Genomic DNA, 20,295 nt, shown 5'->3' on the forward strand with positions numbered 1-20,295 from the left:
ATATTTGAGATAATTTTTGACTTAAAAAGTGAGGAAAAAATTTTTTTTGACTGTAATCACACCATAATTAGACTCAGGAACAATTTATTTTACAATATAAATCAAACTATAGGTAAAATCGTACTATTTTTAATAACTTATTCTTCTTTAAAATAGACAGTTTTTTTGGTAGAATAAGTCAAAATCATGAATTCTCTCTATTTATGATAAATTTTACTGTAATCATGCATAACTCCAAAAAATAACTTTTGAATTCATAAATTACAACAAATTTCCTTTAAAATGATATACAAGGATATTGTCTAAACTTTAAAAATTCACTTCTGGTTTCAGTTGGCATGGAATTCAACATATATATATATATATATATATATATATATATATATATATATATATATATATATATATATATATATATATATATATATATATATATATATATATACACACAGAATTTTCATTTAAATAAATTAGCAAACAGCTTTTTTTTACTTCCCACCATCAATTGGATATAGTGTCGATTCAACGTTTCAGCGCCATTTTTGCAAACTTTTAAATAAAACATGGAAAGATAAATCCGTTTCTCATATTTGGTGATACAATTAGGCAGAAAAATCATACGAGAACATTAATTAGTAAAGAAAATTCGGAAATCTTTGGCTGTCATCCTGTGTTAAACATGATTAATTCAACTGGAATTTGCCCATACATTTTTATCTCTTATTTAACTGCTTTCTTATTTTGCTCTATTTTGATTGCAGAGGTATTTAACATAGATTTCTTGAAAGTGACCTTCAACCATTTTTTAACTATTATACTATTTATATTTAGCTTATTCTGGTAGTTAAGCTATTTATCTTAAAATGTGAAAATAACAATCTAGTCCATCATATTTTAAATTAAGTTCTAAGAATTAAAAGGAGTGTGCCTTTACTATATTTCTATGATATTACTTAATTCAGGGGTGATTGTGAGCCCAACTCAAAAATCCTGAAAATTTCGTGAGTAAAATCATTAATCACACATTTCAAAAAAATTACTGTCTTTATAAATTTAAATCATTGATATTTTCAAAATATGGAATTATAAAGAAATTATATGCGGCATAATTTAAATGAATAATTACGTATAAGTTTAATTTTATCTCTAATCACATTTATTATTCTACCGGAAAAAATATTTACACATGAAAGAGATGCCAATTATAAATTCTAGTTCGAATATTTTTAAATTAATTATACAAGAATTTTTATTTATAAATGTGATCCATGATTTCCAGAAACTTCGGATCGCGGTTAGCGAAAAATCCACGATCATCTCTGTTAATTACAAGACATTTAATGACAAGCATATTGATCTTACCGTTTTAAAAAATGTACTCTGTAAATATTTAGTTTTTGGGGAGTTACATTTATTTTTATACAGTACATTGTAATGAAGTGAGATCAACATATGCAATTAAAGTGTTATTACAAAATAATTGTTTAAAATTACTATAATTAAGAAATACTGGGAATTAACTTTTTGCCTTATTGCTAAATGATCTCTTAGATAAAAAATTTTTTTATAATTTTACAATTTTAATACAAAATTTTAATAAAAGAAACACATTTTTAACAAAGTACTGACGACCTTTCTACTTTCTCTATTTTTGTTCTACAAAACATAAATTGATGGAAATAGCACAGGCAGCTTCAATTGGTAAAATGTTGAAAACAGAAGTTCTTTATAGAATAGCCGTAGATTATCGCCAACGAGCGTTTGTATTTCTCGGGGAGCAGACTACAAGTCTAATATAGGTGAATTGAATAAAGTTGCAGTTTTACAAATCATTACCAAAAGCAAGAACATGCCCAGAAACTCAGTGCTATGTTTGCTTCATCTTATATAGGTGAACAAGTGTTTTCAACTATGAATCTTAGAAAAAATCACTTTGGAAGTAGACTAACAGACAAAAATTTAGCCTCATTCCTCAAAATAAGTACATTTCACTTCGAGCCTCAATATAAGGAACTTTTAAAAATGAAATCGCAATTTCATCCATCTCATCATATACTTAAATTAAAACTTGTACATCGTTTTTTTAATTTTAGAAGATTATTTATTTAGAAGAAGATTATTTATTTTTACTTAGCCCACCAAACTTTTTTTTCTCAATTTTTTGACCTTCAACCAAAAAAGTTTGCCCATCCCTGCACTATGCCATGCATGCACAAGTTGTATCAGCTTGATTAAGGGCCATCTTAATAGCAAGTAGCCCCCCCCCCTCGCTCACAGAAATAGTTTGGGCTTCTATAACATGTCACATTGTTTGAAATCAAACTTAAAAAAAACTTCACATGCATGAAGTAAAGCATTTTTAAGATATGCAAAAATTTTAACACATTTTGATTACCCCAAAAACTCAATAATATATAATATTATAATATAATATTTGATAAAATAAAGCATTTTTAAAAATTATGCATAATTTAAAAAAAAGAAGAAAAATGAGATTGTAATCAGTTGCAACTCTTAAATAATAAAATAATTTTCAAAACCACGGAAGCTAATTAAAATAATTGAATTTAAAAAAAAACAACAACATAAAAGTATAACAGATTAAGTAAAAAATATCAAATGGTATGAAATATTTCGTCAAAACTAGCAGTTATTAAAGCATCTTTCAATGCACATCAGCCATAAGCAGTGTTGGCTGTATCCATAGTGTTGTGTCATTCTAAACTCTTTCAATTATTACTTTATTTTACTCATTCTAAGGGCCGGGATAGCCTGGTTGGTAGGCCGCTGGGTCCATGTCCGAGAGTTCGTGGGTTCGAACCCCGCCGGTCGAAGACTCCCAGTGTAGTAAATGGTGACTGATGCACGATAAATCTGTCGAGTCGCAAAGTCCTCCATGTTTTCATAACAAATCAAAACCTCTGGGGGTACTGGATCGGTTCCCTGATTAAGGTCAAAAATACGATTTGTGGATGAATGAATGGATTTATGAATGGCCCTATCCGCCCTATAAACGGGTGTGACGTATGGGTGTGGCAGAAGTCGAATTCTTGGCCATAGATGGCGCCACTGAAAAACAAGAACAATCGCACCCCTCTGCCTGAACAGGCATACGCATTAACAACAACAAACTTTAAACACTGAACAGATTTGGTGATGGTCAAGTATTTTTAGTGGCACTATGATTTAACACAAAATTTGCTCACAATTATTTATTTTACAGGTGCGTATGGAATCTTGCAGACGCAAATTGAGCATTAAGTGAGAGTTAAGTACCTAAATGGCGCAGAAGAATAGATATCGGTTGCCTTACCTATTGATAAAACTATTCAAATTATCGGTGTTCGCATGATAGTCAACCACTATTCGTAGAAAGAAAAGCGTAATACACACTTTATGCAATAGTATAAATTTACTTTAAAAAATGTGTAAGACAATGTTATTTATTCTTAGTTTATTTTAATACAATTTATAGAAGTTATTCCAGGGCCCCTGGACACCGGCCGTGTGTAAATCATAGAATCATACGGAATCTTTCATACTATGTACCAATCAAATTTGACTCAAAATAAACAATTAATTGAAATAAATGAATTTCCAAAAGGGAAAGTGAGGTCTTAAGCGCGAGAAAACAGAATTCTTTATAAAATATATATTTTTGGCGAATAATTTAAACTTTCGTAGAAAAACCTGCTTCATGCTAAAAAAACACCAATGATTGCAAAGAGTTGATTAGGTGTAGCGAACAGGGGCTTAGCCCCCCTATTATATAATTATTTTTATTAAAAAAAAAAAGTACAATGTTAATCATTAGACAAATGTTGTTTGGTGAATACGAATTCAAATTGACGAATGTGTAAAAAAAATTTCTTTGTTATAATTATAAAATTTTTATGTTTGGAAATATTTTTCTCTGATTAGCGAGAAAGTTTGTTAATGATTATATGCGCGATTTCTTTTTTTTTTTTCCTTTTCTTTTTTTTAAACTTGAGGAAACTTGTTTCGAATGTAAAATAAGATTGATTCAAATTTGTATAGTGTAATATATTTAGAACACTTTTTATTTTATTAAAATCTATTGTAACAGCATTCAATAAGATAAAAGTAGTAATGATTATTATACGATAAAATTAAACTTGCATTGGAGAATTAAGTTAGTTACAAGAATTACTATTGTAGTCATTTCGTTAGGATAAAAAGGTGGCTATGAAAAAACCTGAACAATAAAGATTACAAAAAAAATAACAGTCTCTCTACGCTACGATAATTGCCTAAAACAATTTCCACTAAAAATTTTAAAATTAATTTAATAACTGCCAGTGTGTGTTATTTTTTAATTTTTTTTTTTTTTTAATTTCTCTGTTGCCGTGAATGACCGAAATCAGGAGAATGTCGACTTTCACCGGTGAATGTCATAAATCACATAGTAGCTTCATTGAATGTCTGAAATATTTATTATATCCAATTTGATATTAATTTATTTGTTGACATTATTATTTTTATTCAATATTTGAATATATGCTGAGGATAGATTAGGAGAAACACATGAGTGTTCCGCCAGTTAAATGCATATATATATATATATATATATATATATATATATATATATATATATATATATATATATATATATATATATATATATATATATATATATATATATATATATATATATATATATATAAGAAAGAAAATGGCGGCGGCGACTTCCGATAATAATTTCAACAAATACAATGTGTTTGTTTTCAAATTTAATCTATCACAGAAATATGTAAAAGGATGAAAAAAAGACAATTAAATATCGCTAGCATTCAGAGTACTTATAGTTATGTTAATAGAACATTCTAAATTCAATGTTATTCATACGTTTAAAGCTTAACACTCACTTATAATATAGATCGCTGCCATTGAAACCTAATGCGAGCGCAATTTTTTTAAAAAAAGAAATAAGCATTACTATTAAAAGTTAAATAATTTTTTAAGGGCACACTAAAAAGGAAGCAACAGAGTAAAATTTGTGGGAAAAAAAATATTGCATTTTCGATAGCTTATTCTTTTAAGATAAGGAAGCCAAACTATAGAATCTATTTTTGTAAAAATGTAAGAGTTGCAGCATAATACGGCGAGTGCGGCGTGCGACGCAGTTATGAACAAATAAATTTAGTGCTTATACAGTTGATTAATGAATTTGCTAGCTCCTATCGAGACTGTTTAGTGAAGTACAATCATTTTAACTATTTTATTGAAAAAATTTGTTTAAATTAACATTTAAGAAAAGGAATTAATGGTAGTTTTAATATAAATAGTTGCAACTTATTCAGCTGTAATAATTCAAAGAATATGCTCAAAATTAAAATCTCTACTCTATATATATATTAGGCTTCACATGCGGATAGATCGAGAAGAAAGGGAATAAACTTCTGAAAATAATGGAGCATCTTATTGACCTGGAGTGGATACGTTATAGTTGCAAAATTTTATTTAGTTCTATGTATTATGCATCATAAAACAAACACAATTAACTTTAAAGTCTCTTACTTGCTGCATCTCTTTACTGTTTCCAACTGATTTACTACAAATTTTGACTTAATGTTTACAATTAATATAGTTTTCGTTGCACGTAGGGATTTTTAATTAGATAGAATTAATTAGACTTAATTAAGACCTTTCTTTAGTCTGGTTTTGAGTAATCCACAACAATGTAACATAGTTCATGAATTTTTTCTTTTTAGTTTTGTTTCTCTAAATACTGCTATTTTGTGAAAAAAAACCTATGGGCGACGAAAACTAAATTTAGATAGTTTAAAAAAAATCAAAACGGAATCAAATTCGGATTATTCTCTTTTCGAACTTGAGTACAAGTTATACATAATTTTAAAAATAAGTTATAAACATTCTATGGCATAAGTGGTAAGTGTTTAAATTTTTCTATTTTTAACGTGATAAAATGAAGATTAAAAAATGCAGATAAGATTTTAAAAAATGTATTCAGTAAGGTTATCCCCCATCGTTGCAAAATTATTTGAAAATCCTTCTTTTTTACGGACTTTAACTGCGTTGCTCCAATTGTTGCAAAAGTACATAGTTACATATTAATTACATACATTAATTACATTTTAATTTGTAAAACAAATCATGAACTAGGTTATTACAAAGTTTTTAACTTTATGGTACTCCATTTTGTTCACATCTTTATTGACGAATTTTTAGACCCTCTTTGAAATAAGATCTTTACCACACCAATATTGACTAAAAATATTAAAATCTGTTAAGTTCGTGAGATAACCGTCATGGAAAGATGGACTTTTGCAAATTTAAAATGCAATTCGTTTCTAAAAGAATTGCTTATGTAACAAACATTATGTTTTATTTGAAATAAAAATGCACAAAAAAGAGATGCAAAATGCCATCACGAGATATTTTATGTTATTTTATAATCGTCGCTGAACAATCAAGCCAATTTTTGGTTTACGACTATCAATGTTCACCTCCTTTCACTTGTAATTTATACCCGATACAGAGGACAAAGGAATTCCTGGATCAAATATTTGGAGAAATTTTGCCTCTTCGGAGGATTTTTTTGATGGAACTATCCCTCATTTGCGTTACATGGTGAGAGAAATCACAAAAACCTCCCATGGTTAGCCTAACGGCAAATGGACTCTAACCCATCATTCGCCTGACAATGAAGATATTTTACGTCAGCACTGTTATCACGAGATATTTTTTTTTTATAACAGTCGTTGAACAGTCAACCCAATTTCATAGGTTTATGACTACTAATGTTCAACTCCGTAGCCTTGTCATTTTGAACCCAATCCAGAAGACAAGGGAACTCTTGGATCGATTATTGGGAGAAATGTGCCTTCGCGGAAGACTTTTTTGATGGAGCAAACCTGCATTTTCGTAACATGGAGAGGAAGACCACGAGATCCTCCCACGATTAGTATGACGGCAAAGGGACTCTAAACCTTGATCAATCTACCACTAAGGATATTTCAAGTCAGCACTGTGGTCGGTGCAAGCTGGATGCGGAATTCGTATCGACTGGGATTCAAACCTGGTTCATCTCATTGGAAGGCGAAAGCTTTATCCCTGACCCATCGCTGCGCATCCCGAGATATTGATGTAAACGTAGTTATATTTTTTAACAAATATAATTTTGATGCATTTCTCTTAAATGTGAAACATAAATTATTTCTAAAAGAATTGCCTATCTAATAAAATCTTTTTCATTGAATCGTAACTCTTTTATGAAAATTTTTTATGCTCCACCCCCTGTTTGCTTCGCTCACCAACTCCCATAGTTGCTTGTCATTCATCATTAAAGATAAGGGAAAAGAAAGGCTTATTTTTTATATTTTTTGTCCCGAAAATTGCAATTGGATTGCTTACAATTGCATTTTAAATGTTATTAAATTTTACAAATCAATAATATGGAGAATCAGTCCTCCTCGCCGAGAGTTATAACACAGTGAAGATGGACCTTGCTTAAGAAAAATGGTTTCTGTCCATGCGCAAATTAGTTTTTTTTCTCCGACTCAGCTTTCATTAAACATAAACTGTTCTCCCTCCATGAACTGCTATGCAATTTTTTTTCTTAAAAAACATTTTGTTTATAAAATGTCTAATTATTAGAGTTCTGTGTAAGAACATTGTATTAATATGTTAATCGTAACAAAATGACAGGATTGAACAATAAGCAACCTGCTCTTGAAGAAGAAAAACTTTATAATACAGAATGTTTGACACGGTACATAAAAAGATTTTAAATGACAAGTAATTTTTTAATTGTTAACAATATATAAGGATCACCTTATGGCCAAATTATTATACCCACTCTAAGATTCTATGTAAAATTTTTATTATCAGGGGATACTCTATACAGCTTTAGTGTTTTTACGACACTGCTTGCACTTGTTTACGTACGCGTATTAATAGGTGAAATTAGACAATATATAATATAATTTTGACGATAGGATAAATTAGACGATATATTATATAAGTATAGAATATCAGGCATTATATTAGTATAATAATATTATAATGGCATATTGGACCAAATCATTAGACGCACTGTAGGGGAGAGTGGGGTCAATTGTAACAGGGTACGATTGTAACAGAGCAAAAATTTCGAGTGTCGGGTTCTAGATTTGGTTCCTAGGTGGCGCACAAGGTGTATTTAATAAATCTACATGTACACTCCTGCTGGTAACCATTTTTATGTACTTTTGAAAGAGTTACATCACAAAAGATATTTTCACCATACGTAAGTACTTTTTTTGGTATTAGAATATTATATTGTAGCAAACTAATTTTGTTTAAACAAATAAAAATTATTAACCAAATATGTAAGTGGACACCTTAATTAACGTTTCAAAAAAAGAGATTAGTATTGTTAATTAACTAGCATTGTTTTAAACAAATGAAGCTGAAATGGCGTCTTGGGGACGATTGTAACAATAAGTAAAGGGACGAATGTAACAGCTGAAAATAAATAATCTTATGTTTACAAACCATTACTTAACTCTTTAAGAGACACCAATAGTTTCCTATATCATTTATATTACGTTGTATGCGCATTATTTTATTTGTCACCTTTCACAGCATAAATTAAATATTTTAACCCCTCAAAGTTAAAAGTTTAACCCTTTAGGTCTCTGCTCATTATTATTTTTACTCCTAAAATATCACTACTATTTTGATCAATAAAAAAATATATCACAGCTATGATAATATGTATAATTAACTATGTTTTAGTTGAATTTATGAACTGTTACAATTGACCCCGTCAGTGGGGACAATTGTAACAAGTGCGCGACTGTCAAAAATTGTTAATAACTAATACAATAACATTTAAAATAAGGTATTTATTTTTTTTCTAGTAGTGGATAGTCTACTTTACTCGTCTGTCAATTAATATTAACAATATATTGGATTTTTTGTTAGTTAAAAATAATTAAGTAAAAATGTTACAATTGACCCCACTCTCCCCTAGTGTTTTAATAGTTTGTTTTACACAAGTTTATATGCAATACTTTTATATTCAAACACGCATGTAATGAGTGTTTATTTAGGAGATCTTTTATAAACTTTCAATTTGCATTAATATATTATTTTTTTAACGTATTACATTACAATGTTAATCAATTAATACACGAACGTAAACAAGTGCAAATCAGTTTCAGCCATATAAAAACAATAAAGCTGTAGAGTAATCACCTGATAATTAAGATTTTACATAGAATCTTAGAGTACGTCTAATAACTCAGCCAGGGTCTGTACGTGAAGTTAAATTTTTTTTAAAACAAAAAGCATGATTTTGATACATTTTTTGTAAAATTAATACTAAATTATTTTCTAAAAGAATTACTCCTTTTAATAAATATTTTTTATTACAAGCAAACAAGTATGGAAACAGATGTGAAACAAAATATTGTTGTAAATGTAGTTTCAATTTTTTTTTCTTAACAAATATCATTATCATGATACAATTTTTGTCTTTTTGAATAATCTTTATGTTGCATTTCAAATAATTATTTGCCGAAAGAGATTATGAGATTAAAGATTTTTCTATCACGATAAACCAAAAAAAAAAAAAAAAAAACTAAAGGTATCGTATTTATTTCTCGCCTGTCATAGAATCAGTATTCAAATAATTCTTCAACGTGTATATTTGTTTCATCATATCTTGTTTATGCGATATTTTAAACCTCTCATATTTTATTTCTTTCAAGCTGTGTCAATGCAGAGACGATTTATGCGATTAAAATTAAGCTGACATTTCACATCAATGACGACATAAGACTTCACAATAAATGCTGCCTCGTGCCTCTTTTCTGGACTTCAATCCTTTTGAATAAAGCGAGACATAAAACCAATTTTGTCTGAATTTAACTTTTTTTTCTCTTTCAAATTTTAATTGGCGCAAAAAACACTGTTATATATATCCATACATTGTAAACCTAAAGTGCCACATTGTGTACCCCCAAATAAGCCTATAATTATTTCCTCCGGTGGAGTACACTAGTGCCCGCTAATATAGTACATGTTCCAGTTTGAATATTATGGGTCAATATTAAGGTGAGATATAAGGCCATGTAATAGTACTCAATATTGACTTCGAATTTCCTCATTTTAACGCTATTGTATACAATACATTGATAGTAAACTATACAATACATTGATATATTGAACATTGAATACATTGATAGTAAACTATAGGACCACATTGTGTACCCCTAATAAATCTGTAATTATTTCCTCTATTGGGGTACACTAGTACCCGGTAATATAATACGTGATACAATTTTAAATATTATGCGTCAGTGTTAAAGGGGAGATATAGGACCATGCTGTAATACAGAATATTGACATCGAATTTCCTCAAACGCTAATAAACTGACTATTATATATATACATACATAGTAACATATAGGGCACAATGTGGGTCCTTGGAAGACCTATAATTATTTTCTCTGATAGGGTACATTAGATGTTTAAAATTTTTGAAGAAAAAAAAAATCCTGGTAATCATATTTTTGTTATTCGTTGTGCTTCGAAGCATAAGTAGGATGGGCGCTGTGAAAACTTTTAATTTCTGTATTAAAAGAATATACCACAAACTTCTAATAGTGATGATCTTTTAAAATTTGACGCTCAAGATGTATTTTATTGACTAAATATTTGCTTTTCTCACCTTTTGTTCTTCAAGGGAGAAGTTTGTGTAATAGTGTTAGGTTTTGATAACGAACACACAAATTAATGATCGATCATATAAAATAAAATAAAAACTTTCTAATTGAAAATGTAAAACTTCCTAAAAATGACAAAGGAATTTTTTTTATAAAGTGGAGCATGAAGAAAAAAGGAAGAAAACTTAAAATCTTTCCTTACGACAACGAGTAAGGCAGTCAAGATGAAAATATATATACCGTGATTATCTGAGCTATAATAATATATATTTTAATACATATTTTTTTAAAAAAAAGCATCACTGTTTTTTATTTTTCAAAAACTTTTCATTTCATTCCAATTCTATATCTTTTATTCAAAAAAAAATGATGCAAAAAGGATTTTTGACTTACAATTTAAAATGTTTCAACTATTATTAAATAACATAACAAACAATAATAAATGATTATTAAAAAGAATTTTCCCATGAAATCATTTTTGTTAAACGAGTTTTTTAAGGGGTGGAAAAAATATTTGAACTTTGCAAATTAATATTAGAGATATATCATAAATGCAAAAAGTGAAATTGACATCAAGGTAGTGCATATTTTAACGAACAAAATCGGTGGTACTAGTGCTACCTGGTGAAAAGATAGTGCCACATATTGATAATCTTTGCCGCCTAATGCCACCCAGGTCCAGATATTGCTCTCAACGGTACAAGCCTTAAGAAAAACTTGATTTTAAGTTTTATCTGAAATTAATCCTGAAATTTTTTTTTTCTGTCTTCTTTAATTTAGTAAACTTAATAAAAATATATTACTTTAGTATAAACCGTATTGTTATATCGCTTTCATCTTTTTAAGATTCAAATCACTACTTTTGTGTATTTCCCTTTCCTTCAATTTTTACCGAAACATAGTTATTACAAACTCCTTAAACTTTCTTCATAGCGAAACTTCACAATTAGGTATATAACTTAGTATATCTTAGTTATATACCTAAGTGTAAAGTGTATAACTTAGGGAGTACCAGCCCACGCTCACTATCGCTCGCCAATCTCTAAAATTGAGGATGCAAGTCATTTCAAATTGCTTCGCACGCTCTATTTGCATCAGTCTTGAGATTTTATACTTTATGCATCTTTCATGGTTTTTATTGCGCTAGAAGCTACATCTTTTACTCGCTACCGCACCCCTATGCTTGGAATTCAATGTAAGCTTACTTTCAAATGTAAGCTACTTTCACCTGTCGAACCTAGAATGGGATGATATTAGTTCGTAAGAAAACGCAATTGTGTAACTTAATTAGAAATTTAAGCATTGTAAGACATATTGTTAATCTTCAGACTGAAATACAGAATGTTAACTTATTAACTAATGTTAACCTAAAATTAATGTTAGCTTATTTTAATTTTATATGCCCTGATTGCTATTGATCCCCAACCCCAAATAAAAAGTAATATACATGTGTTATAAAATTCAAAATAAAATTATGCTTGCATATGTATGATTAGAAACCAAAAAACATTCAAATCGAAAAAATGCTTATTTAGATTTATTTTTCCTTAATTCTTTTTAATTTTTCCCCAACATTTATTAAGTTAAAATCATTAAACGCAGCTTGAAAGAAAATCAAAAAATTTTATTTTAAAAACGAAAATTCAAGTCGAACTTTTTTTTAAAGCTAAATTTTTTCTTTTAATTTTTGAATCACACTAAATACGATTAGATTCTTAAGAAGAATAAAACTTAAGTAGCAAATGTATGCTTGAAAATTAAAATCATAAAGACATGAATTTAAAAATAAATCCTCGCAAATGAATATAAAACTTCAAGAAAATCGATAGAGTAAGAACTTGCCGCGTCAGACAGGCCATCTTGAAAAGAAAAGTAAGTCATTGTAATAGAATAAATTGGGGAGGAATTTTAGGAATCTGTAGTATTTAAATTTAAATAAATATTAACATCGAGCCTCCTAAATAGAATTATCCATTTTTTAATGAAACTAGAATATCTGGCCCTTTATATCAGACCAAAGAATGGAAAAAATGCTTCTTTTTTCAACGTTCGGTATAATAGATGGAGAAATTACTTCAAAACTTAATATTTCAGAAACTAATTTGAAATTTTCAAAAAAACTCATTTTTGTAATCTTTAATCAAACTAGTACGTGACTGCTATACTCTAACTAATATAATAATTTTTGTGCCATTAGTTTTTCCTTCACATCAAAAAAAAATGTAACAAACTATCAATGCAAACCATTTAATTAATAAAAAACCTAATTCGAAATTTAAACATAGTGCGAAAAAGTGTTCCTTTTCGGGCATTAAAAAAAAATTTGTTGTTGATAGTTTTTGCTAAACACTGAATAACACATTTTATAAACTCAGAATAAATGAAACCTTCCGCTTTGATTTAACGTAAATCAAAAAAAAAAAAAAAAATTATGACCTTCTATAACATTTCCATACTCGATAGTTTTTTAACCATTTCTCAAAAAATATGTAAAAATTTCATACTGTTTCATCACCTAGTTTTTGAACTATGGAAATAAAGAGTAAAAATTTTATGGATAAATAAAGTCCATCGACAATGGCATTAATTCATTTCTTAATATAGAAATATTAAACAATAAATTACTTTCTTAATTAATTTGTTTTTATATTACATAGAAATAATAATGCAAGCTGGGAATACGTTTTCTTTTGAGAGGGACATTTCAACCATGATAAGTTTCCCAGACTGTAATTTTTGAATTATAACTTATTCATTTTTATTAAAACGAAAATAATCTCTTTTAAAATTTTTGAGGATATGGGAATTGCGAAATTTAGGAGACATCAATTAGTTATCATTACATATTTTCTAAGAAATTACTCAGAAAAAAAATTAAATTTGCTTTATATGAAATATTAAAAAATAAAATGATTTGAAGTTATACCTAAAAAAAGGAAAATATGACAGGTATGTACAAGTGTAACATGTTTAGCTCAAAACCATAGTGCCACCTAGTGAAAATTTCTTAAATATACTCCACATTTGGGTATTTCAATCGCTGTCCTGACTAAACCAATTAGACCCCATTTACCAACTTTCTGTTCCCCTCCACTTCTCATATTAATAGTCAAAAATCTAAATCCGTCGAGAAAAAAAAGATGATGTGGTTATTCAGAGAGTGTTGGGTTTCATCCCGTAACTTAATAAATTTTCAGCACTCTAATTAAATATTTGAGGTCAGCCTTTTAAAAGTGCCGATCACTGGTCTAGTGGTTACTGTACTAGACTACAGGGCCAGTAGTTGTGGGTTCGAATCCAGCTCAGGGCATGAATGTTTCTTTCTCTCTTTCTGTGTTCTATGTCCCTTCTTCTGTGTGATTGTAGGGCAGGGATAGCCTGGTCGGTAGGGCGCTGGACCCATGACCAAAAGTTCGTGGGTTCGAACCCCGCCAGCCGAAGACTCCCCGTGTAGTAAATGGTGACTGAGGCACGTTAAATCTGTCAAGTCTCAAAGTCCTCCATGTTCCCATAACAAATGAATACCTCTGGGGGTACTGGATTGGAGATCGATCGTTCTCTGATTCAGGTCAAAATTACGATCTGTGGATGAATGAATGGATGTATGGATGGGTCCGCATTATAAACGGGTGTGACGTATGGTGTGGCAGAAGTCGAATTCTTGGCCATAGAAACAAGAAACACGAAACTGAAAAACAAGAAACGCACATTAAATTTGCTCGGAAACTCCACCGCCATGGCTTAGTCACAGGTGACCACTGGGTAAGGATAAGAGAGTCGCAATTCTGACATTTTTGAGGTCAATGGAAAATAAACCCAAGTGACATCCATAAAAAAATAATTAAGTTTGGTTTTTGGTGCATGAAACTCCTAACTTAAGACAAAAGCTATTCAGGGTTTTTCTTGTCTCTGAGTACTAAGTCGAGTTTAAAATATTACCAAATATAACCAATAGAATGAATATTGCTGATATAATTACATCGTTAATTAATATTATAAGCATCTCCAATATGCTCCGAGGCAAAATGACGCAGGCATCATAAATGTTGTGATGCACCGGTTGTTTAAACTAATAAGAACTTTTTCAAGAAAATTACAAATGAGCTTTGGTATAATCTATATATATATATATATATATATATATATATATATATATATATATATATGACGAAATAAAGAATTTGTGTGTGCATGCCTGTCTATATACCGGATTGCGAGTACACCGTTGGCACTAAAAGTGCAACATTCATCGTGAAACTAGACGAGTACAATAGTGAACAATTTATGAAAGGCCGGATTTGCACTTTTTTAATTAAAAGGTGTTTCAAAAAATGGAATTTTTTATAAAAGTCGAAATGCAATTAATAATTTTAATAGGTATCAAATATACTCTATATAGGTCTAAAGTATTGAGTACATTTAGTGTCTATTAAATCTACATCTATACTGCATATTTGTATGATGGATAGTGAGGAAATAGTGTTTTTTACGGCGGTTTATAGGTTTTTTACGGACTATATATAATTTTATAAGTTCGAGGGAAAACTGCTTGATGATGGTAAATTTTAAATACAATTTTGAAATGCCGGGAACAAGAGCATTATGTCAGATGATACTGAATAATGCTGAATAATAATAATTATAATAATAATAATAATAATATATATATCACATAATATACACATATAGGCAACACCTTTCTCGTATTTTACAGTACAGACGCCGCACTGGCATTGGCGTACATAGACTTAGGAGCACCCCCCTGAAAGATTTATAAATGCGCCCTATCTTAGACTTAACAAAAAGTTTTTAAAATTATAATATGAAACAAGAACACTATGAAGAGACATTTGGTTATTTATAATCATTCAATTTATTTTAATCTATATATCTCAATTATAATTATTTTAATATTAATGAAGAAGGAATTAATGATGACAATGTAAGGGGGAATTTAGAAATAGTACTAAATTTGAACATGGTTTAAACTTACAGACGTACCACATTGAAATGAAATTTATCTTAATAATACGAGAAATTAATTAACTCTTATTCAAATTTTAGTTAAGGGTTATTTTAATTTGTAATCATAATTTTCAAGATATTTAAAAATAATGTTACAGTATTTATCTTTTTCTGATTAGTTATGTGAGATATATAAATAACTTGAAAATTAATTGAATAACATGATGATTGAAAAAAAAAAAAACACAATGATGTTGTCCCTCTTCTAAAGCAATACCTCGCATGTGATCATTAGTTTCATAATGCTTAAAAAAAATTTTTTTTAAAAAAAGCATTTGAACGAATGAAGTATGCATTTCACAACAATATCACTTTTATACTAATTTTGTACATCCCTTTGAAATTTATAAGGTAAGGTTAAAAATAATTTTTTTTGAGGGGGGGGGGCAGTTAGGAGTGAAATAGACTTCTCTCAATTTATGGATTCTAACACGCCTATATCAGTTCTTTAGAACTCGGGGCTGAGGGGTCTGCGTCGGAGAAATTTTGGAGTCTTAAGAAACTGCTACAAGCTATTAAGAGCTATATTAAAGGGAATAAAAAAAGATTTTGATGTCCAAGAGATTATTTAGGCAAATATTTTTTATCATGTTCCCATTAATATCAAGCAAAATAAATCTTATTGTAATGATTTAAATTATAACTCTCATCACATGCTTAATTTATCTCACTTGAACCCATGTTTTATAGAAAAAGAATGTTAAGCTATTGAACAGAATCAGCATTAATAAATAAATAAGGATACACATATGTGACATTTACAATAGTTTTTTAAATATTCACTACAATATTTACTTGGATTAAGACGATACACAAAATGTTTGCAGCCGTTTTCTCATACTAATGGTTTTTCAGTATTATGCAAAAATGTTTCCGTTAAAATTTATCTCCTCAATTGTAAGGTTATAAGATAAATTGTACTTTCAATTTTTTATATTTTATAACCGTCGTTGAACAGCCGACCCAGGTTTTTTTTTTTGATTTACAGCTACTTATGTTCGACTTCGTAACCTTGAAATTTTGAACCCAATCCAGAAGACAAGGGAGCTCCTGAATTAAGTATTGTTAGAGAAGTGCCTTCGTGGAGGACTGTTTTCTGGAACTAACCAGCATTTACGTTGCATGGAGAAGAAAACCACGAAAGCCTCTCACGGTTAACCTGATGGCAAGGTGACTCTAACCCATAATCTGTCTACCACTGAGGAAATTTTACGTCAGCATTTTGTCGGTAAAAGCCGGATGGGGGCCGTCGTTGGGGTTCATCTCATTTATCCCTATCTAATTGCACTTATAAACAAACGATGCATAGAATTGAAAGGCAAAATTATTAAATTTCGCTATCATTAAAAACAATGGCTCCATTCTAAAACCTAAGTTTTCAAACAATGAAGAAAATTGTTAGCATTATTTATACAAGGAGCTTCTTATGAAGCATTTCTTGAAATGTGGCAAACGCTATTAGGTTAATTTCTAAAATGAATAATAAACATTTTAAAACACAAGCATGAAATAAAACAATTTTCAGAATAATGTGCCTTATTTATTATTATTATTAATAATAATAATATACAATTGGGGTGCATTTTAATTAAAAAAAAATAGCAATTGGATGGCGATTGTCAGATAATTTTGTAAATTGGTATTTTTTATATTTAGAGATTTAGTAACCGGCAGTGACCTTTAAATTTGCTTTATAGTTGGACATGCTTTATTTATTTATATTTTTTTTTTTGAATTAATGATAATCTTATGATTCGTCAGTATAATTCGGCGTCGGAATTGAGCTGTGAAGAATAAATCGGAATCGAATATTTTACCAATCGAATACACAACTCCGACTTAGATGTCCCGCATTGTTCTTTTCTGTGCACCTGAATTCAGTTACATTCTGTTAGTACGGCTGTGCAATTGAAAAATCAACGCTCCACAATAGAATTTGAGTAAAGTGGCAACTATTTTCTTTCCATTGTCAACGCTATAAATCTGAAATATAATTTCAGAAAACTGATAAAACAAACTTTGCTTTCGAAAATCATTTTCTTGAAAATTCTAGTGTACATTTGTGAAAGCGACACCAAGAAGTCAAATTTAAGATGCAAATGTAAAAAGAAAGCATAAAATATTGATTATAAGAACTGGGTGGGGTGACGGTAAAAATTTCGCAGACATTATCAGTTATTTCGTAACAGGAGTCGGTGAACGACGAACCAAAGGCAGCTAAATACTGTTTTAAAAACGTAATTTCTAAAATTGTGTCATAAACTATTTTTTCAGAAAGCTTTTATTATTTTCATTAATATTTTTGAAATAAAAAGTAATTATAATACTAAATTTCCCGCACATTTTTGGAATGATGTTTAAGATAAACGTTAATAATGACCAATGCAACGAACATGAACAACTACATAAAAAAGAAAAAATGCATTTTTTACTGATTCCTTTTTATGTCCAATCAAAGGCGGAAAGGAATAAAAATCGTTAAGAAAATAAAACTAAAAATAAATTATTTAGAAAGAAAAACAAAGAAGAATTTCAGAGGGAAAAAAATAGTGTTATAAAGCATCAGAGCTTTACGTTTTTATACGGTAGATGCCTCATTTACATGTATGTCAAGGACCTTTCTTTTTGCATTTTTTAATAGAAATTGAATATATTCTAAATAAACGAACTATAGGGTGTCTCAAAAGACAAGTCTATTTTAAATACAGGTTTGAGCATTATTTTATTATTTTTTAATATTTCTTATCATTTTTATCTTATTTTCTATTTAACAACTGGCATTCATTTTGCTCTAAAACTGTTTGAACCTCATTGTGCCACTTTAAAAAGTATATAATTCCCTAAAAATAATTAGCATTTTGATTACAAGGTATTTTGATACAAAAAGAGAAATAAAGCTTAATTACATGATATATTTTTTATTTTGTTGAAGTTCTACTATGTGTTTGTCACTAAATTAACAGCTAAAAATTTTATTTTAAAAGTTACTTAATACTTTAATAAGGTCATTTTTAGGAAGTCGTAATAGCCTAACCTTTATTTTATCTGCAATTTTCGCTTAATGTCCGAAAATAGTGCTGATCTGTTTACATACATTCTGCTGCATTCATTGATAAATAAGACCTTGCGAAAGAGAGGTGGAAATTAATTTTGCATTTCTTTAAAAAGAAAGATCTTATCTTAGAGAGAAAACCTACCAAAATTAAAAAAAATAATAATTATGATAAAAATTAATGTTTTAAACTCATCAAAAATTTAAGTTTTCCGAATTCCTAATAAATAATTAAGACATGCTTTGTTTTTGTTAATCACATGTGGTCCTTGTGCAATTGTCACCTTTGCTATCTCTTATCATAGACCCGGCAGTTTTGTTGTATTTTAAAAGCTCACAAGAAATGAATAATAGTATGCACATGAAATCGTCTGTCATTCTTAAAATATCCTTTTTCAGCAGATAATTTAATATAGAAGAAAATCTCTTGCAGTTCTAAAAAATTCTTTTTTAGCAGAGCATCGAAAATGAAAGGAAATCATCTGCGATTCTTATAATATTCTGGCTCAGCAGAGAATTCATTATGAAAGAAAAGCTCTTGCAGTTCTAAAAAATTCTTTTTCAGCAGAGCAACGAATATGAAAAGAAATCGTCTGCAATTCTTAAAATATCTTTTCGCAGAATAAAATGTTTTGTTCCTCAGAATATCCAGCAATAAAAAGTTTAGGATTTTAATGAATGGAAATAAGGAAGGATCTACTCACGTGGTTTGGAGAAAGTGAGGACTTTTTCGGCTGCAATGTAGAAATCTTCATCCTCCCCATATTCCGGGCCGGGTACAAAGGCAGCCGGTGAATCTGCCTGCATACTGTAGTGATCCAACAGGTTGTCTAAAGGCGGTATGTGGGGGAGATTCTTGAGAGTGACATTGGGAGCTTCCGTCATCCCCAACTGGCTCAGAATCTGGCTCTTAATGGCCTCGAGCCGAATCGCCTTCCGCTCCTGCTTATCCCCACACCGGCTGCAGTTGGCGAAATCTTCGGACAGCAGCTGCTCAGCCTCTTCATCGCTGCTCACATGCTGCAGTGTGTTGCCGGATACGCCGCCACTGAAGAAGAACAACACGTGGGAGAACAACAGTAGCCACTGAATAATCCAAAAGGAGGCACTCATCTTGAACACCAGATTCTTAATGAGGGGAGAAAAAAAAGGGAGAAGATTTTTGATAAGGGTGAGAGAGGGAAGCAATAAAAAAAGAAAGAAAGAAAAAAAAAGAAGAGATTATTATTATTTTTTTATTTTATTTTTATCAGCTGGTGCGGTGTAACGGGTGATGAAGTTTGTTAGAGAAATGCGGACACACACTCTACCGTTTTTATAGGGAATTTGTTACTAGTAAGAGAAAGACACGCCCACAAATCCCCTGATTGGCAGAGGACACTCGCGTTGCTTAGCGATTACACCTACGAATCCCACCTCTCTCTCGCCTTTATTGCTTTCCCGCGAAAATCTCTCAATAACTTTTCACGGGAATAGAATAAAAATTTCGAAATTATCACTCCCGGGGCATTCTATAAATTTCAC

General features: G+C 29.8%; 1 protein-coding gene across 1 annotated transcript in view; it reads right to left on the reverse strand.

The window, feature by feature from the left end:
- The window catches only part of myo (growth/differentiation factor myoglianin), a 71,688-nt gene extending 51,608 nt beyond the window's left edge, over nt 1-20,080 (reverse strand). The window contains exon 1 of the mRNA XM_016071860.4: nt 19,476-20,080. Within this exon, the coding sequence (XP_015927346.1) occupies nt 19,476-19,884 (409 nt within the window). The 5' untranslated portion in view covers nt 19,885-20,080. The remainder of the gene's footprint in view (nt 1-19,475) is intronic.
- Nucleotides 20,081-20,295: the final 215 nt, after the last annotated feature.

Source organism: Parasteatoda tepidariorum, chromosome 10 (genome assembly GCF_982258835.1).
Source record: "Parasteatoda tepidariorum strain Cologne lab strain chromosome 10, Ptep-v5.0, whole genome shotgun sequence".
Classification (NCBI taxonomy): domain Eukaryota; kingdom Metazoa; phylum Arthropoda; class Arachnida; order Araneae; family Theridiidae; genus Parasteatoda; species Parasteatoda tepidariorum.